General features: G+C 53.3%; 1 protein-coding gene across 3 annotated transcripts; it reads right to left on the bottom strand.

The window, feature by feature from the left end:
• Positions 1–243: 243 nt before the first annotated feature.
• Positions 244–26892, bottom strand: STARD10 (StAR related lipid transfer domain containing 10). Of its 3 annotated transcripts, none has more exons than XM_047824074.1 (7): positions 26817–26892; positions 22351–22661; positions 4265–4412; positions 3552–3655; positions 2788–2905; positions 915–967; positions 244–663 (listed from the first exon to the last, which is right to left on the bottom strand). In XM_047824074.1, exons 2-7 carry the CDS (start codon positions 22555–22557, stop codon positions 418–420), a joined length of 876 nt encoding a protein of 291 aa, XP_047680030.1. In that variant the 5' UTR covers positions 22558–22661; positions 26817–26892; the 3' UTR covers positions 244–417. The 3 variants fall into 3 exon arrangements, with proteins under 3 accessions (XP_047680030.1, XP_047680032.1, XP_047680031.1); XM_047824076.1 differs by lacking the exon at positions 26817–26892 and adding an exon at positions 23051–23290 and having other exon boundaries at positions 22351–22766; XM_047824075.1 differs by lacking the exon at positions 26817–26892 and adding an exon at positions 23051–23197.
• Positions 26893–26911: the final 19 nt, after the last annotated feature.

Below are 26911 nucleotides of genomic sequence, written 5' to 3'. Positions count from 1 at the left end.
ATGGATGAGTGAACTAAGGAACAGACACAGGAAAACAGAACACACCATGGACAGGAGGAAGGGGTGACGACCTGACACATACTCCAGCTACACATGGGGAAATGAGGGGATGTCTAAAGGGGCAAAGGCCAGGGGATCAATAATAAAATTAACAAAATGAACCCTAGAACAAGGGGATTAAAGGCGACGGTGGTCAGTGGTCATGCCCGGGCAGGTGGGAAACAGGCACAGCGACGAGCCAGCTGAGGCTGTGGGATCGTTTATTGGGGCTGTGTCCAGTGGGGCCGCAGCGCCAGCCTGGGCCCCAGCCCAGCGTCCCTAGGAGGCGCAGGCGGTGGGGGAGGGGAGAAAGCGCGGGAGGATCCGCCACCCCTGACCCCACTCCATCTTGTCTAGGTCCCTGCGGTGGTGCCACAATCAGGTGAGCGAGGTGTCGTCGTCGCTGCCCTCGCCGCCCGCGCCGCCCGTGCGCTCCTCCCGGCTCTCCGTCACCGCGCTCTCATCGATGTTCTCCAGCGAGTCCGCGTGCTGCACGGAGAGCTCCGACAGCGCCAGGCTCGGCAACGGGCTCTGCTCCGGGTGTAGCCACGGCTTGAAGTGCGGTTGATGTTTCTGCTTCCACTCTGGGTACTTGACGCACGCTTTGTACATCTTCTTCATGGCCTGGGGGGGGCCGCCACACATCCGAGTCAGGGGTGGACACGGCGTGGGACTGAGTCTTCGCCACTTCCCGGCCTGCGCCCTCCAGTGGCTCAGTCCCCCGCTCCCGGGACCCTGACTCTAGCCCATTTCATAACTCCGCCCCTCAGCCCTGACTCCGCCACCCCTGACTCCCAGTCTCCATCCCTGACCCACCCCCTCAGCCGGAACCCTCTCCCGCTGCTTACATACCCCAAAGTCCCAAGGCCACTCACCTTGGGAGCCAGGAACTGAGAAGATTTATTCACTACCCATTTGGGTAAGGAGCCTATGAGAGCAGGGAAGAGTAATGAGGAGAGAAGGGAAGAAGCAGCCTCAGGGACCCAGCTCCCTCCAAACATACATATCAACCTACTCCTTCCAGCCTGGGGCTTCCAAGGAGGCTACCCTCTTCTCCATGGGAGGGGAGGAGGCTGTGAGGCAAGTCCTGTAAGACTTCATCATCCTCACTCTCTCTTTCTGTCTCAGACCAAGGTCCCCAGCCTCAATTCTGTCGTATCCCCTCCCCCAAACCCACCTGCTATACCCCTCCTGTCCCTCTGCTAAGCCCCAGAGCATGGGAGAAAACCACAGGGTCCTAAGTGACCACAGGCTACAAGTGGGTTGAAATCCTGACCCACCAAACTCCTGCCTGTCACCTCCCCTCCACTGACATTCTTTCTCATACCCAACCTGTGAATGGCCCTGATGCTCTACCCCGCCTTCTACCTGTCCTCCCAAGCCCCCTACCCCAGGCAGCCTAGCTGCTACATAGGCCTCTTGGCTAAGCTCCCCATCCTGGGCTCACCTGGAATCCATAGTTGGTAGCCCAACCATCCACCCTGTCTCATTCCCAAATGTCTGCTCTTGCCTCTGACACCCAGCACACTCAGTCAGTGAGGTGCTAGGGAGCCCTGGGCCTACATCACTGGGTGCTTGGTGGGGTTGGGGCACACCCGGGCAAAGATGTTCAGGGATTACCCGTCCTCGAGACATTCACCCATTCACTCACACTCCACATCCACTCCAGGACACTTACTCTGGGCCAGCCCCAGGGACCCAAAGAGCAACTCACTGTCTGAGATGCAACAGTGTACCAAATGCTCTGCTAGAGGGGAATGGGCCTGTGAGCATGGAGCCAGTGGTAACTCTGGGCATCAGGGACAGAGGAGGTGACATGTGAGGCAGTCCTGGGGGCATGCGTAAGGGAGGAGAGATGTTTCTAGGATGAGGGAAAAAGCTGCCTAGACAGGGAGGTGGGACGGTGTAAGGTGTGAGGAAGGACTGGGAAATGTGGGGAGGGGGCTCAGACTTCACTCTGAGGGCAACAGAACGTCACAGAAGAATTTGAATCAGAAGAGAATCATGAGGAAATGCATGTTTGGGAAAAATCCCTCTGTAGCTGTATGGACAGAGAAGGTCGTTGACTATGGAGAGAAATGACAGATTCAGGAGCTGTTTAGAAGGTACAATCAATAAGAATTGGTGGCCAGACCTGGGAGCTGAGCAGAGGGCATCCCAGTCAACCGCCAGGTTCTTGGTATGGGTGGCTAGGGGGAGGTTTATGAGAAGGGGAAAACTAGGAGGGGAGATAGTTCATAGTTCAGCTTTGGACACAGTGAGTCTCAGGTCCCAGAAGACATCTTAAGGGATGAGTCCAGGAGGCCAATGGCCACAGGGATCTGGTTCCCAGCAGAGAGAGACATATCAGCTGGCCACAGAAGCCTTGGGAGTAGCTGAACCTTCCCAAGGGGAGGAGAACTGAAGCCTGGAAAACTCAGGGCCTCTGGGATGGGCAGAGGATGGGAGCTAGCAAGACAGACGGAGTGAAAGCAGACAGTAAGCAGGAAGCCAGTCAGAGCATGGAGGTGTGGGAGCCCAGGAAAAGAGCTCCAAGCTTTGTCATGGAGCAATGGCTACCACTTTGGCCTTTGCTTTTCAAACCAGTATAAAGTCTCAAATCTTGGTTCAAATGATATTTTGGATGGAGATGCCCCAAAATACAAAACAGCTCCTAACACAGGCTCTTTTTGATCCCTAGAGATCAGGCCACATCTCCTGTGGTATAGGAAAGGATCCCATGATAAGCTGCCAGGGCCAAGCCCTCACCTTTGGGGTCCACCTGGGCCAGGTAGGTGATGACGCAGCTCTTGGGCCCCGTGCTCTGGATGAGGTAGCCCGTCTGGATGGACACAGCTCGGACCAAGTCTTTCCGAGGTGGGTATTTCTGGGGATGGAAGGCAAAGGGAGGTGAGACTGAGGGTTGGGACAAAAGAAGTGTCTTTATGAGTACACACACACACACACACACACACACACACACACACACATACACACACACAGAGTCAGTTAGTTCACATCCCCTGGCATCCACTCCAGAACAGGCCTGATGTTGGGATAGGGAGAAAGGGAGGACTCAGTCGTTTCCCTGTTCCCCTCAGGAAAGCCCTCAGTCTGGAGTCAGGGGTCATGAGCACATACATGGGCATTCACACATGCACTCATCTTTGCCCAGGCCAGCTGTACCTGCCTGTCTTGCCTGCTGTGGAGATCAAGGTGGCCCAGCCTCAGGGAAGTAAGAGGCCCTGCCTCTTACTACTTGCACCCCCTTTCCGAGCCAGCCCATCCCACTTGCCCACAGTGATGGCTCACATCACCCTCTTCTCATCTGCCTGAGAGCTGAGCAGGGAGACAAGAGCCATTATTCTCACTATATAGTAAGGAAACTGAGGGCCAGAGAGCTTCGTGCCCAGACTGAAGTCACATGAAAGTCATGGTAGTAGCCAGAAGCCTCTTCCTGGGCCAGGCTTGCTGGCCCAGCCGTACCTGGGACCTTCCCCTGCCCACCCAGCAGGGAAGGCAGGTAGACTCACAGGATGTTTGACTGAGTAATTCATAATGATGTAATCAGTGCCCATGGGGAGCCAGGAGCGGAGGGTGATGACATCACGGTTCTTCAGGGGCTTTGGACACCTCCCTGTGGAGGGCAAGGGACAGTTCAGCAAGACCTCTGGCCTGACTGCCTGCAAGGGAGGGCATAGCAGAAGCCAGGGACACAGTGATGCCTAGTTAATCGCCAGTCCCCCCTGATCCAAACAGATATACCCCCCACCCACCCACCAGACCACAGTCCCAGAGCTGACACTAGGAAAGAGACAGAACCCTCTCCCTTCTTGTCACCAGCCATTCCTGCTCACAACCTCACACGGCCCTTACCTTGCTGGCCTGGCCTGTTTGTATATGTGAATGTGAATATATTATTGTGAGTGTGTGTATCAGAAAATGTGTGACTGTGAATATGTGGCATGTGGCCATGGAGTGTGTACATGACTCTGTGTGCATGTGTGTGGAGGGTGTATACATGAACATGGGAGTGCGTATGTGTTTATGAGTGTACGTGTGTGTGCCCAAGGGTCTAGGAGTGGACAGAAATGTCAGAGAGGGCAGCCCTACATCTTAGCACTCAGGTCTCTGAGCAGCCTGGCCATGGGAGTGATCACAAGGAGGAAAGGTGGGAGAAGAAAGCTGGGCTGGAGGCCTGGATGGAAGCAGGGAGGCTAGGATCAGTGTTCTTGCGCCTGCTCACAAGAGTAATAGCCCACGTCAGCATTGACTGTTAAGCGGGCAATGTCGAAAGTCTCAATGACGTTGCTGTCCCACTTCTTTCGGTATTCAATGTCGTGTAGGACGTCATAGAGTGTCTCAGCTGGCACATCGCGGCACTCCATCCGGCACTGCAGACAGACACATGGGTTGTTAGGGTCACACAGGGCTAAAAGCCCCGGCCAGGAGACCAAAGGGCAGACAGGCAAGAAGGGGAGAAAGAACATCAAGAAGAGCTTAACTGTCCAGCCCTCCCAGAAGCCACCCATGCGAGGAGAGAGATAGCCCCTGTATCCAGAGACCATCTCCCCCATCTCAGCTCCCACCAAACCTCCCGTTCCATCCCAGTCTCCTTTTCCAGGAAGCCTTCTTGAATGACCAGGCCAGACCTTCTGGACTCCCGTACACTAAGTCTCTATATCTATGCCCTCCCAGACCACTGATCTTCATGGGTGGAGGCTCGTGGCTGACTCAGCGGAGAATCTGGTATGGTTACATGCTAAATGAAATGAAGGCATAAACAAACAAATACCTAAATGGATGCTTTCTTTCATCCATGGTGCTCACCACCTGACCATACAATTTACCTTTTTTTTTTCCCTTCATCCAACAAATATCTTTGTTTTTAGCTCTGTCCTCAAAGAACTTTGCGTCTAGGGGAGAGAAGAGCCAAGGATCCCCTTTTTTATTTAACCCTCAAAACAACTCTGCCAGACAAGAAATGCAAAGAGGAACTTGAGGCTGAGAGAGGTTAAGTAACTTGACTAGGGTCACCCAGCTAGTAAGCAGCAGAGCTGGGATTTAACCCAGATCATATGTCTGGGAAGCAAGTAAAAACAGAACTAGGTTTTGCTAGGTTTGCACTCAGCAAGGTGAAACTTAGTTCACGTCCTTATTCGGTGATTGTTTTCACCCAAAAGCTCAAAGCCTAGGCTCAAGGTCCCCTCAGCAACTGGACAAGTTTTCTTATGTCGTTTAAAAAGGTCTCCCAGACCTGGGCATTCAGACAGTGCCAAGGGAAACACATAGAAAGCAAACTTTGGTTTTCCTAATTCTAAAATTGGGCTGATACCTCCGAGTATTTCTGTGAGAGCAAAATGTGGTAATGTGTATAAAGCACTTAGGATAGTACCTGGCAGAAATAAAGGTAACACCTCCACTGGTGGCTGGAGAAAGAAGGGCGGGGATGGGGGGTGGGTGTAGGGAGAGAAGGAAAAAAAAAAAAGAGATAGTACCTGGCATGTGGTGAGTGTACCTCTCAGTATCTCTGGGAGATCTTTCTACTTAAATCATTTCCTTATTGTAGAAACAGTACTATATGTTTTAGAAAGTTAGACATACAGACAGCAAAAAGAAAACCATCATATTCTCATCATTTAGAGATTGCCACTGTTAACACTTTAGTGATTGTTCTTCCCAAGCCTTTTTTGTGCATATTTCCCCCGAATGAGATTATTCTGTGCATTCCATTTTGTAGCCTTCAGGCAACAATCTCTACCATTTTGTTGCAGTTAATTTTCAGCACATCTAACACTCAGAGCATATTCACATTTCTCCAGTCATCTCAACCAGGGCCCAGCAGAATGGCTCCTGTAAAGAAGCATGATGAGAGGAAGGGCCGTTTACCATCAGTGAGGTAGTGACCAGGGAACACACACCATCAACATTCACAGGCGCATCTAAGGAGTGGGTTTCAAGAAGTGTGCCCTTTGGACCCCCAAAGAGACACAGAAATTTGCCTTGGAGATGGGAACTCCAGAAACTCACTGACACCAGGCTCAACAAAGCTGTTTGGGCCAAAGGAATAAGGAATGTTCCATACTATATCTGTGTGCAGTTGTCCAGGAAACTAACAAGGATGAAGATTCAAACAAGCTCTATGCCTTAGTTACCTGCGTACCCACATCACTTTCAAAAATCTGCAGACAATTAATGTGGATGAGAACTAATTGCTGATTTTCAAATAAAGATATAAAACTGCAAAAAGAAAAGACAAGACAGAAAAAATCAAAGTTTGAGGACAGATTCTAGCCTGCAAAAACTCACTGTGTGAGTCTGAACAAATCACCTTCCCTCTCTGCTTTTCTGATCCATGAGGAAGGTTATGAGTCTAGATCCAGTCATTTAACTAACAGCCCCAATTCTAGTCCTGTGCAGAGCACAGAACAGAGGTGAATCTTAGACCTGTCCTTGAGAGGCTTCTAGTTGAGGGAGGAGACCAACTTGAAAATGGAGAGGTGCCCTAAACTGCCCAGTGAGGGCACAAAGGAGGAGGTCAGTTCTGCAGAATGGAGGCAGGCACCTCTTCTCCACTAATACTCAAAAGGTCCTGATTCCAGGTTTTCCTAGAGAAATGCAGGATTCTGGGGCTGGGTGAGATAAGATGAGCCTGGAACATCTTATTGTGCCAGAAAGTAAGGACATACTCACAGAATGATAGGGACCTTGCCAAGCAGATACAGGAGCCAGAGGAAGGGCTCCCACTGACTGGGTGAGTGACTTGTCAGGGTCTGCCCAAGGCTTTGCCAGTTTTAGCATTGAAAATCCCACATCCTAGGAAAACCCTCTATCCCAGACAAACTAGGAGAACTGGCCACCTACCACAGGCTAAAGCTAGGACAACCCGAGTATCAAAATAGTGATAATCAGGGCACCTGAGTGGCTTAGTCAGTTGAGTGTCCCACTCAGATTTTGGCTCACATCATGATCCTGGAGTCGTGGGATCAAGCCCTGCATCGGGCTCTGTGCTAAACATGGAGACTGATTAAGATTCTCTCTGTCTCCTGCCCCTCTCCCCTGCTTGCACATGCACGCTCTGTCTCTAACATACAAAATAGAATGAAAAAATAAAATAGCATAGTAACAGATTATTCGAGGCTCCAGGGTGGCTCAGTTGGTTAAGCGTCCGACTTCAGCTCAGGTCACGATCTTGCTGTTCATGAGTTCAAGCCCCACGCTGGGCTCTGTGCTGACAAGTTACAACTGGGTGTTGCCTGATAGAATGCAACGAAGAGAATACAGGCACCACTTAGGTGACATTTCTGCCAAAGATGCATAACTGAAATCCAGTCATTAGAAAAATCAGACAAACCCCAAATAAGGGACTTTAAAAAAGTCTCCCCTGCTGAGTGTCAGGGTTGTGAAAGTCAAGGAAGTACCCAGGAACTCCCATCACACCTAAGGAGACTAATGACTCGTGTGAAGGAATGAGTGAGTGAGTGAGTGAGTGAGTGAGTGAGTGACTGAACGGAGTGAGGGAAGGGCTGGGATGGTGAGAAAGGCGTGGGGGAAGAAGGCAGAGGTCGAACTGGCAGCAGCAGCGGCAGCCGGACGACCTGTACTGAGCAGCTGTGTGGAGGTCTGGACGCTGCAGCAGACATTCAATGCAAGCTCACTCTTCACCCCAAATTATGAGCTGGCATTACTCCTGTGCTGTGCATAGAAGACTAGGGCTCAGGAGATTAAGCAACCTGTCTGAATCAGACAGCAAGAAAGCAGCAGAGCAGGGATTCAAAACCGGATTTTCCTGTACTCTCAACCATCAAGGACCACTCACATGTGGCTTCTGAGGAAACGAGAACTTCTCTATAGCCAAGCTGACTTGGCTTTACAAGTCCTCAGAGGTGTTACCCTGGGCAGTGAGTGTGTGGAGGGGCAGTGACGACAGAATTATGCTCTTGGGCTAGAACCCTACCTGGGACTGCCTCTTCCCTCTGGTCAGGCTCAGCGTGCACAAGGACCCAGGTGCACTCACGGCCGGGGGTTGGGTGCACCCTGAGGAGAGGCCCACACTGCCCAGACACCGCTCAGGGCTATTGTGGCTTCAGGACCAAAGGCCTCCCTCTGAGATAGCGGGAAGTAGGCGGGGCTTGCATGGCCACGAGACAGACCCAAGACAGACCTGGCAGTTGAGTGTAAACTTTGCATAACATTTCATCTTTACACTCGATCTTAGCCAAAAGGCTGAGAAGCGATAACATTTCATCTTCAAAACAGGGGAACTTTAAAGGTTTCCCAGGCTGGTGGCAGGCTCTTGGGCAGGAAGGCCGGCAGTGGCGCTCTGCTGGCAGGGCAGGAAACCCTGACTAGGGTGGTGGTACCGCAGGTGACAAAACAGGCAGGCTGGGTGGCTGGTCCAGAGAGCAGAGTGGAGAGTGACCGTGGGCGTCCTCATCCCGCCTGGCTCCCAGCCATGCTCTTTCCACAGCCCCCAGGAGCTAGGGGCCTGTGCCAAGAGGGGTAGATTACATAGGGCATTGTTCCTGCCCACTGTGGCAGCTGCCACATCTGCGAGGTGTAATTCTAAGAGGCTTCAGAGGGATGGTGGGGGTAGCGGTGAGTCACTGGAGAGCACCTGGGGGGCAGGCCTGTGACTGGATCCCACAGCCATTGGGCCCTGGGCAAGTCAGTCACTTCCCCTGGACATCTGGGAGCTGCCCCTGCAAGCCAGAACTGAAGGGGGTTTGCTCTGGGTTGCTCAGTCAAGGAGCCATGCTGAGCTGCAAAACCCTCAAAGCCTGGTTACAGCGGGGAAGCTGACTTGCAGCTGAGAAAACTGTGGCCCAGAGGGAGCAAGTGACACCAGAGAAACTACAGACCGTATTTCCCACATTCCACTCTCTCCAGCCCCAGGAGGTAGAAAACTGGAATTGCTCAGAAGCCCTGGGACCTGCACACCCTCAACCCTCAACACACTTAGTCCTACAGAGCCATGGTCAGAAGGGACTGGACAAGTGAAGAGGGCCACCAGGGAAGACTCTTGAAGGTTTTGAACCTGGCAATCCCAGGTTCCCATTCCAGTTCCTTCCCCTTGGGCACAAGCTCCTGAGTCTTAGTTTCTTCACATGAAAAACAAGGATAATAAGAGTACTTATCTCATGGGGATGTTGTGATTCAATTAAACGAGATCATGTATGCAATATACCTGGCAAATAGTAAATACTCAAAAAATAGTAGCTGTTAGGACTTCAGCCGGCTTCCAGGAGCAGCCATTCACGCTTCCACAGGATAGGACCAGGTCACATTTGCATTTTGTGCCCTTTATGCTTCTCTGGCCTCATCCTGGGGCCTGCCTATTGGTCCATCCATTTATCTATCCACCACTTTCTTTCTAGAGTCTGCTATATACCAGGACACTGCAACTGGGCAGGAGGAACTTGGAGATGAGCCAGAGGCCCCAACAAGTGGGTAGCAAGAGAGACAAGGACACAGAATCCCAGCAGAGAATGAGTAGGGGTGGGGGGGAGGGGCACAGTAACTGTGGGAGCAGAAGGCAACAGAGCCTAAAAGGAAAAGGGGCAGAAGTGCTGCAAGGGGAGAGAGGGCATTTCAGCAGAGGGACCGGTGAGTACAAATACCTGGAGACTTAAAAAAATAAGTACAGGGGCGCCTGGGTGGTTCAGCTGGTTAGGCTTCCAACCAGCTCAGGTCATGATCTCGTGGTTCGTAGGCTGGGGCCCTGCATTGGGTTCTGCTCTGACAGCTCAGAGCCTGGAGCCTGCTTCAGATTCTGTGTCTCCCTCTCTCTCTGCCCCTCCCCCACTTGTGCATGCTCTCTCTCTCTCTCTATTTCTCAAAAATAAATAAATAAACATTTTAAATAAATAAATAATTAAGCACCAAGCAGGATCCAGCGCCCAAGCTGTGTCTCATTGTGCCCCTCTCTTCTCTCCCACCCTTGCCCTGTGCTTCTCTGGAGGCCTTCCCAGTGCTCAGCTTTAGAGAAGGAGGGATCTCCACAGAGGGAGGGAAATGGTGGGGAGAAGGGCTCCAGTATCTCCCAGGACCCAGGGAGATAGCTGAGCTGAGACAGGGGACAAGAAGTAAGGTCACCTCCACAGGGCTGTGGTATGGCCTTGAGGGCCAAAGGCCAGGTCAGTAACCTACAAACTGACAGACAGGTGGATCCAAGTTTGGCCCTCACCCCAGGTCTCCAGTATACCTTGCCCGTGGGATACGTGCAACACACAGATTATCCCACAGTCCTAGGGACCCAGGAGATTATCTCTTCCTCCACACTCTTCAGTTACCACTGGGGAAAGTGAGGCCCAGAGAAGGTAAGGGGTTCGTGTGGGCTCTGAAACATCCCACAGGCTGTGCTGACTACTCACAATGCTGCATTTTAATAGACAGTATTGTAAAAGGAATAACTGTTATGCAAATCATCTTTTCCCAACAGAACCATATTCAAATCAAAGGAAGCATTCCTGACTAGGGGTGGGGTACTCACTATCAAATCAATCACAGCCTTGAATGATAACCACAACCTCAATAACCATTACCATGTACCAATGGCTCCAAATCACTGCCTAAGTCATCATCACAGAGGAGACAACAACACTTGGCCCATGGACCCCATAGGAGCTGACATGTAGGTCAAACCGCCTCTGCCAGTTGTCTGCAACGCCAAGCTGTGTCCTGTACAAATACTGTCTCTTATCCTCCCAACACCCCAATGGGTATCATCATTCCCATTTTACAGATGCAAAAACTGAGGCCCAGAGCATTACAAGGATTGACCAAGGACTGAAGGCTAAGAGTGGTAAAGCAGAGAACTATCGCCTGGGTGTGTCTGACCCCAGATTGTTAAGACTTTCTGCTACCTTCATCAAGGGGCAGGACTGGCCCAGCTCAAACAACATGCTGGCAACTGGAGACTGTCTTAGTTAATTGACGGTTATTATGCAGAGCTCATCGGATTTGGAGGGCTTGCTCACCAGGAAAGCGAAGCTCAGACATTCTTCCTCAGAGCAGAGTTCCTGACTCCACCCTCAGACTGCATTGGGCTCAAAGACAGAGCTGTACTTTCCCAAAACTCCACCCAGGTGCTCTGCATCTGGAAGACCCCGAGAATCTTTCAGCCACTGCATTGCCCCACCAGACCCAGCCAGGCCACACACAGACTCATGTTTACATAGCAGTTCCAGGCTGCCTAGGGCAGACAGGCCTCTGCCCAGCTACATCCTGCTTTCCTGGCCTTGGCCTGGGCAAAGGACTTCAGCTCTGAGTCCCAGTATCTTCATCTGTCAAACAAAGATAATCCTCCCCTCAGAACGGAGCTGTGAGGATTAAGTGAGGCTTGTACAGAAAGCCCCAACAGCAGCTGCTCTTCCTCCAGTCCCAAGCCCCAGTGCCACCCCCCCCCCCCCCCAACCAGGACTTCTCAGGCCCTGCCTACAGGAGCACCTTCTTGCTAATCCCCAAAGGGCAGGATATACAGGACCAGGGAACAAAGTTTAAAAAAACAAAAATGCCCAGATCCCTCCACAGTGTGGATGGGCAGGGAGCAAATGGGCAACCCTCTTCCACCAGGGCCCTACAAAAATGTATCTGCTCCCCCATCACAGCCCACACAACCGGGCACTGCCAGCTCCATGTCAGCCCTGGTGCTGAGAGATGCAGCCTGGCCTGGGGCATATAGCAGGTGAGAGGCTCAGCTTCAGCAGAGCCTCTGCCTCCTGTTCTGAAGGGACCCCTCCCAGGGGCCCCCACTGTCTCTCCCAAAGGCCTCAAGAAGCCAGCATTAAGCCAAGTTGATAAAGCACCTGCCCTTGCCTCTGGGTTTCTGGAGCTCCCAGAATGTAGACCTCTAAGACCTTCCTCCATGTCCCCCCCAAATCTCAAGAATAGCTCAAGGGCACTGACACAAGGGGTTGGAGAGAAAGTGGGGAATGGGATGCAGGAGGAGAGAGGTCTCATCAGTTCTGCTTTCTGAGAACTTTCCTTCTCTGGCTCCTTCCCTATTTTGTTTTTGAACAAACTTCAGTCTGGCTGTTCCCTGTCCAGGCAGCCCTTCCTGTCCTTAAATCTTTTAGGATGACCTGGGGCCTACTTCTTGTCTCCTCCATCCCCAGGGCCTCCCTCTATCAGCATGCATTGCAATGCACTGATTGGCCCACAGTGCTGTGGCCCCCTTACTCATCTTGGCATCCCCTGTATCTGGCACGGTTTAGTAAAGAAGTATTTCTGAAGGGAAGGATGGACAGGTGAGACAGAAAAGAGGTTGTGCCTGTGTAGGCTTCTCTGACTTTTAGAGTGCAGGGGCCATGGCCAGCGATCCTTAGAGCTTCTGTGGACTTCAGAAGGAAGAATCTTGGTGAAAACATCCTAGACTTGTAAAAATCTCCATGGCACTTGAGGCTTACTCCTTCTGCCATCATCCTTACATAAAATGCAGTGTAGGGGTAGGAGGTGTCAGAGACAAGTTCAGGGAAGATTCTGGGACTTGCTGAAAGATCCTTAATAGTTCTGATAGCTAAAGAAAAGTAAATTTAAATGGCACTGAGGTGCGAATTTATATTTTAGTAAATTAGCTAAAATATACAAAATATTTACTGCTTGTGAGGACATGCTAAAACTGTTACACAGTTAGTGACACCAAATATTGGTTCCACTATTCTGAAAAACTATTTGGCAAATTTTTTTAAGTTTACTTATTTATTTTGAGAGGGAAAGAGAGAGAACACATGAGCATGAGCAGGGGAGAGGCAGAGAGAGAGAGAGAGAGAGAGAGAACCCCAAGCAGGCTCTGCACTGTCAGCACAGAGCCTAATGCGGGGGTTAATGTCGTGAACTGTGAGATCATGACCTGAGCCAAAATCAAGAGTCAGACATTTAGCCGACTTGGGCCACCCATGCTCCCCCATTGGCAAATATTTTTTAGGTCATAAAAATGTCTCTCAACTCAATTCCTGGAACTCCAGGACCAGAAATTTATACTCAGAAAAAAACACCAAAAAAACTTGCTACAATATTTATGACTATATTATTGCATTTATAATTAGCAAAATATATTGAGAACCTGGAACATCACCAACAGCTGGGTCTGGTTGGGTTAAGACACATCACCTGGATGATTGCTGCCCAGCTACTGAGAACTGCGCACGGCTCCCCACCACCCACCTAGGGAAGGGCAGGCTCTGAACCTTCAGAACCCAGAACAGGCCTGCATGGAGCAGCTGCCGGAAATGTAGAATTAATAATTCGGTAGCAATACAAGAAACTTTTACAGATGCAATGTTAAATGAAAAAAGAAGATTCAAACTTGTACCTGTGCCAAGGTCTAAAGTATGTATAAATTATGTACACTCTTGCATGAGAGTTGAAAGGAACCAAGGAAAAAGTTTTACTCAGGAATTGAGGCTCTGGTGATTTATTTTTCCTTTTTGGATTCTTGGTACAACACAGTTTATACAAGACATAGAAACTATACTTTTTTCCCCGAGTTGAGAGTGTTGTCCAGAACCTGGAGGTCCTTGTTCCCTGGATCTGGAAGTCTAGGCTGAGCTGAGATGGGGCCTGAGGCTGCCCATGTTAATGCTGAGTTACCTTAGAAAGGCTCCGCATCATCTGACCATGCTAGGAGTGGAACCAGAGGGCCCCCCCCCTCCAAAGCTGCACAGGCAATGACAACCGTGGGTGGGCAGGGCAGGGAAGAGGATGCAGGAGGCCAAGATGCAGCTACAAGGAGGAGCACCTAAGTGGAGTCCTAAAGGATAAACGGAAGAGCAGATGGCACTCAGATGAAAAGGAGGCGAAAGAGCTCTGGGCAGAGGTGCTGGCATGAGCCTGGGGGCTGGAGGAAGAGGAGGGCTCAGGTAGTTCCACTGGGTAACCTGAGTGAACATGGAAGGAGGCGGGAGGAAATGGAGCTGTCCCTAGAGAACCTCAGGCTGTTCATTCATTCATCCATTCAGCAAAAGTTAATGGTGTGCTAAGAGCTTCACAAATTCATTTAATTCCATCCTCTCAATCACCTGGGAGGAGGGAAGATTATGCCCATTTGTAAATGGTAGCTCAAAAAAGTAAAGAGAGGAAGCAACACAGAACCCAGTGTGACCCACAGTTCACCAAGGCTATTCCCTGAGAACCAGGTTCTGCTCTGTGGAGGACCCAAGGAATTCCAGGTGAGCGAGCACCTGGCCAGGTGAGGCCTGTCCCTGAGGATCCATGCTAGGGGCTGGGTCCGTTGGGGCTGGCTCTGTCCGGAGTGAGGGGAGCTGGAAGGACACAGAGAGCATGTGTGGTGTGAGCCCAGAGCAGGGGCTCTTTCCCCCATCTTCTAGCTCAGTATCCCCACCTGTACTATGACCACACAAGCCCTATGGCCCTCTATTCTGAAAGGAAAGGGATCTGGCACCAAATACCTCCAAACCATCTTCTCCCCAAAATCGGGGTCCCCTTGAGACTATGGAGAGTACAGGTGCTGCCATCCCTCCCCTAGACAGGGCTCCTAAGTCTGCTCAGGCAGACTAACCCAGGCTCTTTGCTATGCTCTCCATCCAGCGCTGAGTGACTCATACCTGCTCTGCCTCCTTCCTCTGTCCTTCCCCCAAGTCTCCAACAGCTTCCCTGGACCCATACTGCACCCCTCAGACTCTAGACCAGCAGGCCCCAGCTGCGCAGCAGTAAGAACCATCCTGCTCTGACATCTCAGAAGCTGACCTCCTGGTCTGGAGCTCCTGCCACTCCAGCCCTGGAGGAGGTGGGAGAGCCAGACAGAAGAGGGAGGAGAGGAGAGAGGCAGAGAGTGGGTGGGCCTGGAAGAAAAGGAAGGGATGAGGGAGACTAGTGACACAAGACACGAGACAATGGCCAGGGCTGGCACACAGACATCAAGACAAACACAAACTGGATAAACACCTCCCAGGGCTCCAGAGACACCCCGATGCCCCCAAAGCACTCTCTCTAGTAAGCTCCAGACAGCATCTTTAACAGCCTCCTGGGCATCACCCCCTGGACGGCCCACAGGCTCTCACTCACCATGTCCAGTACTGTCGTGTTATCCACCCCAATGCCCACTGCCCTGTGCCCCCCTCCAGTGCCTAGAACCTAGGCATGGCTCTGGACTCATCCCTCCCTCTCATTCCTGGGATTGCACTCAGCCATGACCTTCCAACAGCTCCTCTTCACCAACCCGAGGCAGGCTTCCTCATTCTTGCTTGGACCACTGAAGCAGCATCCTTGTCTCTGGTCTCCTGGCTCCCAGGCCAGTGCTTCCCCAGCAGCTAGGGAGCTTTCTAAAACCCAGAGCTGATGATGGCACTGCCCAGCTTGAAAGTCCCTGCTATCTTTCTCTTCTCTGCCTTCAGGCCAGATCCCAACTCCAAGATGTCCTCCTCACTCTGGTTCCGCCTCCACTCCTTCTCACTCTCAGTCTGCACTCCTGCCTCTGGGAGCCTACCCCACTGAGGGATTCAGTGAGAATTGCTCAGCTTGCCACCTGGCTCCTGCTGGGCTCCTAAGGCCCCACCCAGACACCCCCCATGCTGCCAGCCACTGGCCTCCCTCTGCCTGAGTTCTCTTGGAAGGTTGTCCCCATCTTTGTCAGTCTCCCCACTAGGCTTCAGGAGCAGGGCCCAGTGTCTCCAGCACTGGCATGGCGGCTGGCAGAGTGGGTGGGAGGTATGAGAAGAGGTTTGTTGAATGAATAAAAAACTGATACAGAAAAAAAATGGAGGAAAGGGGACGAGTAGAGACATAAGGGCAGAGAAGCAGGAACCATCAGAGACGGGGACAGAGAACACACCCTAAGAGGAGACCCTGAGACCCAGAGGTAGGCCCAGAGGCTGGGTCAGGAGGCTGGATGGAGGTAGGGAGGGGAAAACTGTGGCAGAACCAGCACTGAGCCTGGGGCTAGAGCTGCCAGGAGACAGCTGAGGAGACATAATTGGATCAGAGACAACTCTGCTGCAGTGAGGGGGCGTGACTCACACACACAGTAACACCAGACACAGAAACACACAGTCCCACACTCAGAGGCACATACACACCACCTCAGACACATGCACACACATACACACACATACATACATTCAATACGATTTACTGACCCCAGTCAGGTTTCTGCCCCAGGGATGTCACCTGGGCAGATGTGAAGAGGCTCACAGTCCACCCAACTGAGGACCCTATCACATACGCAGTCACCCACAATCCAGCTCCACAAACAGAAGATCCGCACATAGAAGGCCAGACAACCCCTATCATACCATCCTGTCTTCATAACACCACCATAACCACCATCTGGTATCTTATTTAATGATCTGTTTGCTTCTATTCTTCTTGTCTCTTCCTTAGGATGTAAGCCTCATAACAGCTGAGTCTGATCTGTCTGAGTTGCCACTAAATTCCTGGATATAACACAATACTTGGCATATAGTATGTGCTCAATAAAAATGTGTTGAATGAATGAATGTCAGAGACACACAAGGGAACTCCATCCTCTCTGCCAAGCCTCTGCCTTAGACTTTTATCACTTTTTTGGTCCAGAATCAGGTCCCAGGCAACCTGGAAGGAACCAGAGATGGGGAGGGGGGCCCGGGGGGCGGGTGCCAGGAGATGGTAGAGGGGATCTCAGCAACTAGGAGCAGATGCAAGTTGTGGCATGAAACCCAAGGATGAGATTAAATGGCCCAGGACCACAGTACTCATCCCCCTACTTCCCATGTGTGTGTGCTGCGGGGGACAGTGTACATGTGCAGGCATTTCTCACCTGCCCCAGTACATAAAGATTCTAGAGATATCAGAAGTAGCTAGTATCTCTCTTCAGGGAGCCTCGGATGAGAGGCAGGGAGGCAAATGTTAGGTTAAAGCCCTAGAGAATAGCTCCAGTGGCCCTGTGTCACCTGCCCCAGGCTCTCTAATGACAGGTGAGAGGAACCTATATTTGGCATGGGATCCACCACTAAGTCCTGGGCCTGCCACTTTCTTTCACTGTCTGTGTTTCTGAAGGTTCAAGGGCCCCAAAGCACAGAGCCCAGCACAAGCATGCCAGAGGGGATAAAGTGAGGCACCAAGAAGAACAGGGACACCTCAAGCCTAATACCTGCTCTGAACAGCTTTCCTCCCACCTGTTGTTGGCACATGCTCATCTGCCTAGGTCAGAGGCCAAGGTAAAGGATCAGGGCTGGAATAAGGTTTCTATCCTATCTATCATGGTGGCAACCTTGTTGCCAGGCCTGTGGCCCCTAGCCCCTCAGGAACCAGCTGGAGTGGCCCAGCCAAGGTCCCAGATTCTGGAGTCATAGCACCCACAGCCCTGGTTCCAGGTGGCCCAGTCAGGCGTGGAGATGCAGAGGAAGAAAGAAAACCCATCCGTCTCCAGGACTCCCTCCTTCCTCTCATCTCCTGAAACTTTAAAGACTCTGGGCTGGAAACTGAGCTGGGGCTCGTTAAAGTTTAAAAGCCAGAGCCTGGGGAGCCGGGTGTGGAGGCACAGAGCCAGCCTGGGGACTAAGGGCTCTTCTGGCCCCAGGGGGACACTGACTGGAGGCACCTACCCCCACTCTGCTCAAACTCACAAGGTTCCTCACCCACCAAGGCAGGCATCAAAGGGGCTGCATATCCACAGTCTTACACCCCAGCCTGCACAATACAGTTTGCACATTGCAAAGGGTTATGCTATAACCACCATGTCCCATCCATTATCCCTCCTAAATCTCTCTGGATGCAATCCCTTGCTTCATTCCCCACAGCCCCTGCTTTCACACAGGACTCAGCACCTCTATCCAGACAAATACAGTATCCTCCCCTTCCTCTTCCTCCTCCTCCACTTCCTACCTGCTTTATCGAATCCCACCCCCCCACCCGCCCCAGCCCGGCATCCCAGGACCTCCAGGACCCATGTTCTGGGGCCTTGGTCCAGCTCTCTAATCATCTCCAACTCCATACTAAACCACCTGCCAGTCTCCTAATGTACTACTCTATTTCCCACCTCTGGGCTTTGCACAGCTTGCTCCTCTATATGGAAGGCTCCCAGTGCAATCAAACTTGTCCATCTCATTCGCCACCCAATTCCAAAGGGATCACCTGAGCATTCCAGGAAGCCTTTCCTGGCCCCCAAGCTGGTTCAGAGGCCCCCTCTGGGTCTCCATAGCTTCTGTGACAAGTGTCTGTCCATGCACAAAGGAGCTCCTTGAGAGCAGCGCTTGGGCTTGATCCTCCTCTCTGTCCCTAACCTTCAGCATAGGGCCAGGCAGAGAGGCTATCAGTGAATGTTCACTCAATGAGTAAATGAATGAATGAAGTGCCCAAAGACAGGCAGGGCAGCACTACTCAACAGATGAAGAAGCTAAAGCCTAGGTGGTGGCAGCAACCTGCCCAAGGCCATGTGGCCGTGACTCTGGACAACATGCTCTCTCCTCCAGAGACTCAGCCTAGCCCAGAAAGACTTCCCCTAAAGTTTCCAGCCACTTCTGACCTGAGGCACTTAGAGGGAACAGACTTGAGAGTATGGAGGGGGTGGGGTGAGGGTGCCTTATGGGAGCAGGTGGACAGTGAGATAGGGAAGGGAGGGGCCGAGGAGCTTTCTCCAAAGCAGAAGGGGAGGAGCCATAGGAAAGGAAGTTAGAGAAGACAGGTCCCTACTGCTCAGCTTCCTGTAGCAAGAGGAACCTCAGGTTCTCAGCCACAGTCCCTCAAGAGACCTCCCACCAAGCCCCTCAAGGACCCTGCTCACTAGGCCCACTCCTGCCTCTGTGGTCTGCCTGTGAACATCTACCCCGTGTAGTAGGCAGAAGTCACCTGGAACTGTCCTTCCTCTCTTTACCAGGGTCTGAAAACTTCTGAAGACAGGACCAGATCTCCTCTGCCTCTCACATGGATAGCCAAGCACAAGGTTAGGCAGGCTGCAACACTGGAGAGTCTGAGCACATGAGCATCAAGGGCAGGGCTTGGCAGGCCATGTCACCTCCTACTTTCTTCCCCTCATTCCTCATTTCTCTCCCATGGGCCCTTGAGTCCCATTAGTTCAGAGGCCCTTAGAGCCAGGAAAGTCCCAAGGCAGAAATGGAGAAATAGTCCAGAAAAGGGCAGGGACATACCATTGGTAATCCACAGAAGAGGATACCACAGCCAGGAATGGACTTAAGCTGGCCCTGCTTAAATGACTGGCAGACCCCTTAGTTTTGCATTTCTCATACACTCACACATTGGCCTGGGCATTGAGAGACCTAGGTTTGGTTCCAATCTGCCCTCTGCCTTGGACCCAGGATCTGTGTTCAACATCTGCCTCTGGAACAAGGCTGGACCTCTCAGAAGGCAGTGTCTTCCTCCTCTCCAGTGCCCAAAGCACAGTGTAGACCTGAGGTCAGGCCAGGCCATGTTGGAGGCCAGGAGGGAGGAAAAGGGTAGAGATGACCTCCAACAACCTCTCCCCTTTGTCTTTGCTCCAAATGCTGGGACCAGAGCTACAGTGGCTTTCGGGGACCTCTGGACACAGGGACAGGGAGAGGATAAGTCTAGGGGAAGGGAGATGAGGAGAAAATCAATAAGGTAGACCGATAGATGGAACCCTACCCCCACCCCCACCTGAGGATCACGAGAACAGGGCATGTCCAGAGTGCAGGCTGGCTTTCCCAGCTCAAGGGGCAGGCCCACAGACAGGCTGGGGCAGGATGGGGTAAGGGGTCAAAAGCTAAACAAACACCTGTGGTTGAGTCCCAGCCCCCTGGAGTGACCCAATCATCCTTGGGGACTCTGGCTTCAGACCTGCTGTGTGACCTTGGCAAGTCACTTCCCCTTTCTGGGCCTCAGCTGTCTCATTTATCAAACAGGAATGGGATTATGAGAACACCGTGTACTTCAAAGAGTTACTGATGGGGTCAAATGCCATAATGTTGACTAACAATGTGAGCCCAAGCAGAGGGGGGCAGGTGCTCTGGAGTCAGGCTGGCTTGGGTCCTATGCCTGCCTCAGCTGCTCTGTGATCTTAAGCAAGTGACTCTTGGCCTCAGTTTCTTTGTAGCATGAAGACAAACCTACTACTGCCCAGGACTGGCCTGAGGGCAAATTTGAAGATGGAAAAGATGCTTGACTCCTATCAGAAATGAGATTTCCTGCATGGAACCTGGGAATCCTGGAACCTTGGGGATGGGATGCTCAGAGACTCCTGCCCATCTCCCAGAGCTCCACTTGGCTGGGCTGAGGGGATGGGGAGTCAGGGGGCTGGCCGCTCAGGATGCCCATAGCCAAGGTCCCAGCCTCCATCCTAGGCTCCAGCTCTGTTTGCCTCCTGTCCCCAACTCTATCTCCATTGTGGGGAGAACAGAGAGAGATAGGCTGGGAGACTGGAAATCTGGGTTCCAAGCCTGGCCCTTCTAGGACTTGGCTATGTGACCCTAGACTGGCCTCTGCCCTTCTCTGAGCCTCAGTGTCCTCACTTACACCCCAGTGAGGAGGGAGTATGAAACAGGGATTGCAAAAGGTCTTCTGACACCTCCAAACTCTGCTCAGTCTGAGAGGGAAGGAGGATCCAGGTCCCAGCTAGGGACCACAACACCCAGTTTTTCCAAGTCCCCTCCTCTCCCAAGGAAGTCCACTTGACAAGACTGATCTGGCCACAAGGGGTCTATTGTGGCAGTCTGGCCCCAAGACCCGTCAACTCCAGTCCTAGACTGGGCTGGGTTTATTCATTAACCAAGCCAGTTGGAGGAGGCAGCTCCGCCCTATTGACACAGAGGGTGGGAGTACTGGACTTAGTTCAGACCTTCCCCTTCTGGAGAGCCTTAAGCCTTTCCCAGATCACAGGAAAACAACCCTGTTCTCACAACAACCTTGCTCACCTTTCATTCAGTCTGTTCCTTCCTTCTTTCCATCCTTCATTCAAACAACATCCTTGCTCTATCTGTGTTGGATGCTAGGGATGCAAAGAGGGATAGGATCTGTCCCTGCCCTCAGAGAGCACCAAGCTGGGACACACCAGCTGCCCTGTGCTTCCCTGCTCCTCAGCCTCAGACACAGTTCAGGCCCCCAGAAAGCCTCTGGCCCCGGGCCCTCAGGCCTGGGCAGAGTCCCAGATGGGGAGACACACATGGAAACCCAGAGAGAAAGAGATAATCAGATAGCTGGGATGCAGACAGAGAGTCACGGGGGCGATGGGGAAGAGAAAGCAGAAAGCATGAGCCAGAAGGCCACATGGGACAGATGGACAAAGCTGTAAACGACTAAGATTTAGTAAAGCAGAAAGGCATAGGGTCAGAGAGGGAAGGTCAGCTTTCTTAGACCGTGGTATGAAGTCAAGATGCCAGAGCTAGGTCTGAGAGCAGGTTCTGGGTAGGAGTGCCCTCAGAGTCCAGTGCCCTTCCCCTCTACCCCCCCAACAGGAATACACTCCCCTACATCCGGGAGGAGGGCAGCAGAAAGAGGAGGGCAAGGGAAAGGCAAGGGAAGTGAAGGACACAACCTACTGCCAAGAACCCATTTAAGGGAGAATTTCCCCCCTCGAAATGAAGCACTCACAGCAATACCAGATGTGTTGGGGGGAGCTACCGAGGCCTCTAGACCAGAGTCTTCACCAGCCTCTGCCCCATCTAGGCCCCAAGGGGTTCTGGGCTCATTGGGTCCCAAACCTCAAGCCTGCCTAGGTCAGAGGCCTAGAGTTCAGGCAAAAGAGGAAAGTCATGGGACTTTGAGGAGTGGGGCTTAGGCTCTGAAGGAGCTGATGTGCCTGTGTCTGCCCTGCATCTGCTGGCCTCCCTTGGCCCCCTTCTCCCATAGCCTGGCCCTGTGTAAAGCAGGGACATCCAAGTCCCTGCCTTCAGGATCTGCCAACCACAACCCTAAGTCCCTGCAGGAGACTCTGGGAGCAGCCAGGGAAGGAAGAGGGAAGAGCAGCACATCAGGCAAGAAGGAATCAGGTCCCTGGCACCCAGGGCTGCAGAGAGTGAGGACAGACCAGGAATTAGGGAGAGAAGGGCTCAGTCTCCCCACCTGGGATGACTCAAGTCAGGGACCCAGTGAAGACTTGCATGGCCAGCGCAGTCCCAGAAGGAGACCACTCTCTCAGGCCTGGCAGCAGCCCACTTCCCAGGAGCAGGCAAGGGCATGCAGAAGCCTGGGTTCTGGCTGAGTGAGCCAGAGTGAGTCACACCCCCTCTCCAGGCCTCAGTTGGCCCATCTGTGTGAGGAGCCCTTGCCCAACAAACTGTGCCTCCTCCTGGTTCCCTGGCAGGAAATTCTTTCTGAGTCCAGGTGCCCGACCAGGTGTCTGTGGCCCTGCAGAGGAGCAGGGGACTCCCTGTCGGAGGCAGCAAGGGCGCAGTGGAGGCTGCACGTGGGGCAGGGCAATCCTACCTTGATCTTGTGCAGGGTCCGATCCATCTCCACAGCCTGAACCCACACAGACACGCCGGCCTTGCTGTAGGTCAGATTCCAGCCCTCCTCGGCCTCACACTCTGACCGGAAACTGCGGAAGTCCTGGTCGTCGGGCACCTGGACACTATCGCGGCCCAGGACTGGCCGAGGCCCTTGGGGCTCTGTTGAGGCAGCGGACTTCTCCATGGGGAGGCCCAGCGCCCTGGTCCTAGTCCCGCTCTCCTGGGTCCTCCGCGGAGGCTCCGACAACGTCGACGCGGCTGCAGATGCTGACGCCACCTTCCTGGGACCTGCAGGACCGGTTTGAGGACGGGAGTCAGTGCGCTGGGGGCGCGGGTGGGGCTGTCCGGGGTCCTGGGCCGATGGAGAGTTCGAGACAGGCAGAGGCTGGCCCCCTAGAGAGCGCGGAACCGCACAGGGCAGTCACGGGGGCCACCCCCAGGAGCGACCCCAGACCTCCCTAGGGCCGGAGTGGGGGCCGCGTATCGGGTGCGGGGGCTCCTCAAGAGCTCTTCGGGAACCCAGGGGAGGCCAGGACCCGAGGTGACGGACGGTCCGGCGGGGCTCCGCGCAGTGCCCGCCGGACCGGCTCAACTAACTCGGCAGCGGCGCCGGCGCGGGCTGCGCGCCGGGCGGGTGGTGGGGGCGGGGTGGGGCGCCCGCCCAGCCGGACGCTCACCTGTGCCCGCTGCTCCGCGGGGGCCCGCCAGGGCCCGGGGTGCGAGCGCCTCAGCCGCCGCCGCTGCTGCCCGGGCGACCGGGGCCGCGCGGGGGCTCCGGGGGGAGGAGCAGTGGGTCCCGCCGCCCTGCCCCGCCCCGTGCCCCCCCCCGCCCCGCGCGCCCCCTCCCTTTCTCCCTCCCTCCGGGCTAGGCTCAGAGGCTCCGGGGCTCCGCTCCCCGGGGCTCGGTATTTTCCAGGCTGCGGAGGTACAGCTGACGGAGCTCGGAGCCCCGCCCCGCCCCGCCCCGCAGGGTCCTAGCGCCTGCCCCCGCCCGCCCCGGAGGGGGACGGGGCCGGGAGAGCGCTAGTCCTCAAGCTAGGGTTGGGGACGGGGCTGGAAGGGGCCGAGTTAGAGTGGACTCTGAGAGGAGGGGCTCTGAGGTGCTTGAAGAGGGATTCTGGAAGTTAATTGTGAGCCCCTTCTCTCCATCCCCCTCCCATACTCACAGCTATACACCTCTGCAACAACCTACTTACACACAGGCATGCTGTCCCCAGACATCCCAGAGACGCCCCCACACGACACTCCAGAGACCCAAACATGGGCACACACCCCCGCCACAATCAAGAGCAACTTAGAGATGCCAAAGCTTGCATCCCCCACCAACCACGAGGCACGCCAAGCCTACACACTTCTAACCCAGTTCACAGTGAGGTTCACAAACCCAGGAGGAAGTTGATCCAGCCCACTAGCCTCAAGGTTCATAGACTGACCAGACTTGGGTAAAATCTCCACTCCAGTCTTACTCCCAGCTGGGGGATTTAACCAGGCCCCCCTCCAGCTTTGGACTCTGGCAGTTGTCCACCACCATCTGCCCTGAGCATCCCAGCACCTGTCCACATACCTCCCATGGACTAGACTAGGCTCTCAACAGCACCTGGCCCCAGAGTTCTGGGGCTCCCCTGACCCTCCCCAGGCAGAGCTGGCCAGGGCTCCAAAACCACGGGGGAGATAGGTCCACCAGCACTGCAGCCACCCTTTCCAGCCTGGGAGGCTGCCACCTGCCCCCTGGGTCCTAGTGCCAGCTTTGCCTCCAGTCACTTCCAGTGAACCGAGGCCAATAAATAGTTCAACTTCTCTGAGGCCAGGCCAGCATGAGTGTGGCAGATGGCCCAAGGCTGAGCATTCACTCATTCCAGTGACTGGCCTTTGACCACAGAGGGGCAGGGAGGGCCCTTGGTGAGCTCACCTGGATGAACAGCTAACTTGCCCAGTGTTACACAGTGAGTACATAGCCATCCTGAATAGTATCCAGGTCACAGCCTCCTCCCACCCCAGGTTCCTTTCTCTGCTCTGGCTGCTCCATGCTCTCTGGGCCTTAGTTTCCCATCTATGGAATGAAGGAGTAAGAATGTATAACCTCCTAGCCTCACCATCCTAGATCTCTGGGATGGAAGAGCTTTTCTTAAAGGTGCTAGAGAAAAAACGAGGAGTTGTCACAGTGTGTTCACAAATAGAGGTGTTTTTTCCTACAGTGCTTAGGGCTCCAATATGTTTGTGAATCAGGCCCAATTTTATAAGTGATGCAGGGAGCAGGGAGCCATGATGGCAGATGACCTCAAAGGGCATTCTGCAAACTAAATCCTGTAAAGTGAGCTGCAGGTCCCCATGAAGTGTGATCACCTTAGATCTCCGGTATGTGGGTGGCATAGTCAGATACTCACCCCCACCCCTTCTAACCCACATTCTTTAAATGTGTAGGAGTGGTGGCAGGGGAGCTGGCTCTGGGCTCAAGATGAAGCCAGGGCTATGGCTTTCTGCTATGTACCTCCTCTGTCTCCACCCTAACTCTAGGCAGGTCACTGCCCCTCCCCTGGCCTCAGTGGTTTTAGCTGACAGCCACAACCAGATTGTGTTTTATCTCCCACAACACAGCTCAGTGGGAGACCCAAAAAGGAGTCTACAGGGCCTACTCTGTGAACTGTAGCCTCTGGGATCTACGATAAGGAAAAGAGATGGGAGCACTGGCCTGGTGGATCCTGCCTCCTTAGGGCTCCAATAACATCTCAGCAGACAGCAGGCACAAGGGCAGTAAACCTTTCATGCCCATCACCCAGTCCAGGGTAAAAGAGATAAGGCTAGGTTGACAGTAGTAACGGCAGACTGACAGAGAGGTACAGATGGCAGAAACCAAACCATTACTCAAATCCAAACAGAGATTAACCAAGAATGAATCTTTTGAAGGTCTTGGGTCAGAAGTAAGTGACCTGGTACCCCTGCTTGGATAGCCATGCCTTGGGCTCAACCTTGGGTCCTGGGTTCAGGCCAGGCTAGCTAGCCAAGTGGATGGGCAGAATCACTCCCCATCCTATTTATCATTAATTTGCCCTTGCAAGTCCCCCTCCCTCACCGCCCCCCCCAAATTTAGGTGTCTCTGGCTCAGGGGTTTATGACAGTCTCCCAAACATGACCTTTAAACACCCCTGAGCAAGAGACAAGGACCCTGTCTGCTCAAGGGTGGAACAGTGAGCCCAGGAGGGCTGGGAAAGGGGACCTAGGTGAGGAGTCTGGGGAGGAGTTCTAGGACTTGGCCACCCCTGCACAACCTGGCAGCACAAATGGACCTGGGTTCAAATCCCAGCTACACCTATCTCTTAGCTGTGTGACCAAGGGCAGGTGACACATCCTCTCTGAGCCTGTTTCTTCATCTAAAATAAAAATACCTACTGAGAATTATTGCAATGAAAAGAGTTGTACATGTGTCAGTTTCACCCCCAAATAACCAAAAATATAACTGGGAGGGGAGGTAGAGAGAATACACTGTCCAAAAATGGCATGTTTCCAACAAAAAGTGCTAAGGTAACATCTTGATATGATGGTGGTTAAGATTCTCATGAAAGATTAAACAGTGTTAAAGGTTGGCAAGGCATGACCCCACTCTGCCCCTTGCAGACCCTTGCCCAGCCATAGGGCCCCTGAACCAGAGGTGGATCAAGGTATCTCTTTGGGCCCCCAGGACGGGGCCCAGGTCTGGCTCCTGTCTGGGTCCCGAGCCCCAGAATGGGGCATCACAGAGCAGGAATCAGGGTGGGTGTGGAAGGGAGCAGCTTGTATGAGAAGAAGGTGCTTAGCAAACTGAGAGGTGTCATGGGAATGTGAGGAATCATTACCTAGGGCACTGAGCAAGTGCTAGGTCTTACACGTGCCCCTCACAGAGAGAGTAGCTGAAGCCATGAGAGGCACAGGGATACCCCTGAATCACAAAGCAAGTCAGAGCCCATGTGGGAATCTCTAGTACCTCAGGACTGTGATTCCCGGAATGGGGGCAGGTGGTCTTTTGGAGATTCACACCAGACTTTGCTCACAGACCCCTGACAGACACTGGAGCAGGGGTCAGGGCACCTGCCTGGAGCCACCCATGACCTGGTCCCTAACACTCTCCCCTACTCCCTCGACTGTGTCCCCGTCAGAACTGAAGGTCCTCAGACTAATGTCATCTGGACCCAGCCCCTCACTGTACAGATGGGGAAACAAAGGCCCAGCTAGCAGGGACAAAACAGAAATAAGAACCTAGGTCTCCCACCTCCTAACCCAAGGCTCTAACCCTGCTCTCCATTGTATGCCATCCCTTTCACTAGCCTGGGGGTGATATTAACACAGTCACCATCCTCTCTCTCTGTCTTAAGATTCAGCCTCTGCCCAGGGTCCCCACCCTGCCCAGTGTCCTGGATGGTGAGAGGCCACCAAGTCTTGACTTGCTCCTGGGTTCTCCCTCCTACTCACCATCTAGTTAGACAGACGGATGGCTGCCCTGATCTCCCTTCTGGGAGATGAGGAGAAGGCGCCCCCCCCACCAGCCCCTTCTCCCCCTACCCCCT

This window comes from Prionailurus viverrinus, chromosome D1, assembly GCF_022837055.1.
Source record: "Prionailurus viverrinus isolate Anna chromosome D1, UM_Priviv_1.0, whole genome shotgun sequence".
NCBI lineage: Eukaryota > Metazoa > Chordata > Mammalia > Carnivora > Felidae > Prionailurus > Prionailurus viverrinus.
Note: the sequence above shows the minus strand (reverse complement) of the source record. Positions and strands in the feature narration are given on the sequence as shown.

Coding starts and splice junctions, on each gene's coding strand:
- STARD10 (XM_047824074.1), bottom strand. CDS start 22,557: ATGGAGAAGTCCGCTGCCTCAACAGAGCCCCAAGGGCCTCGGCCAGTC. Junction 968..2,787: donor GGCCCAGGTGGACCCCAAAG/GTGAGGGCTTGG, acceptor CTGCTCTCATAG/GCTCCTTACCCAAATGGGTA. Junction 664..914: donor CTCAGTTCCTGGCTCCCAAG/GTGAGTGGCCTT, acceptor GGCCCCCCCCAG/GCCATGAAGAAGATGTACAA.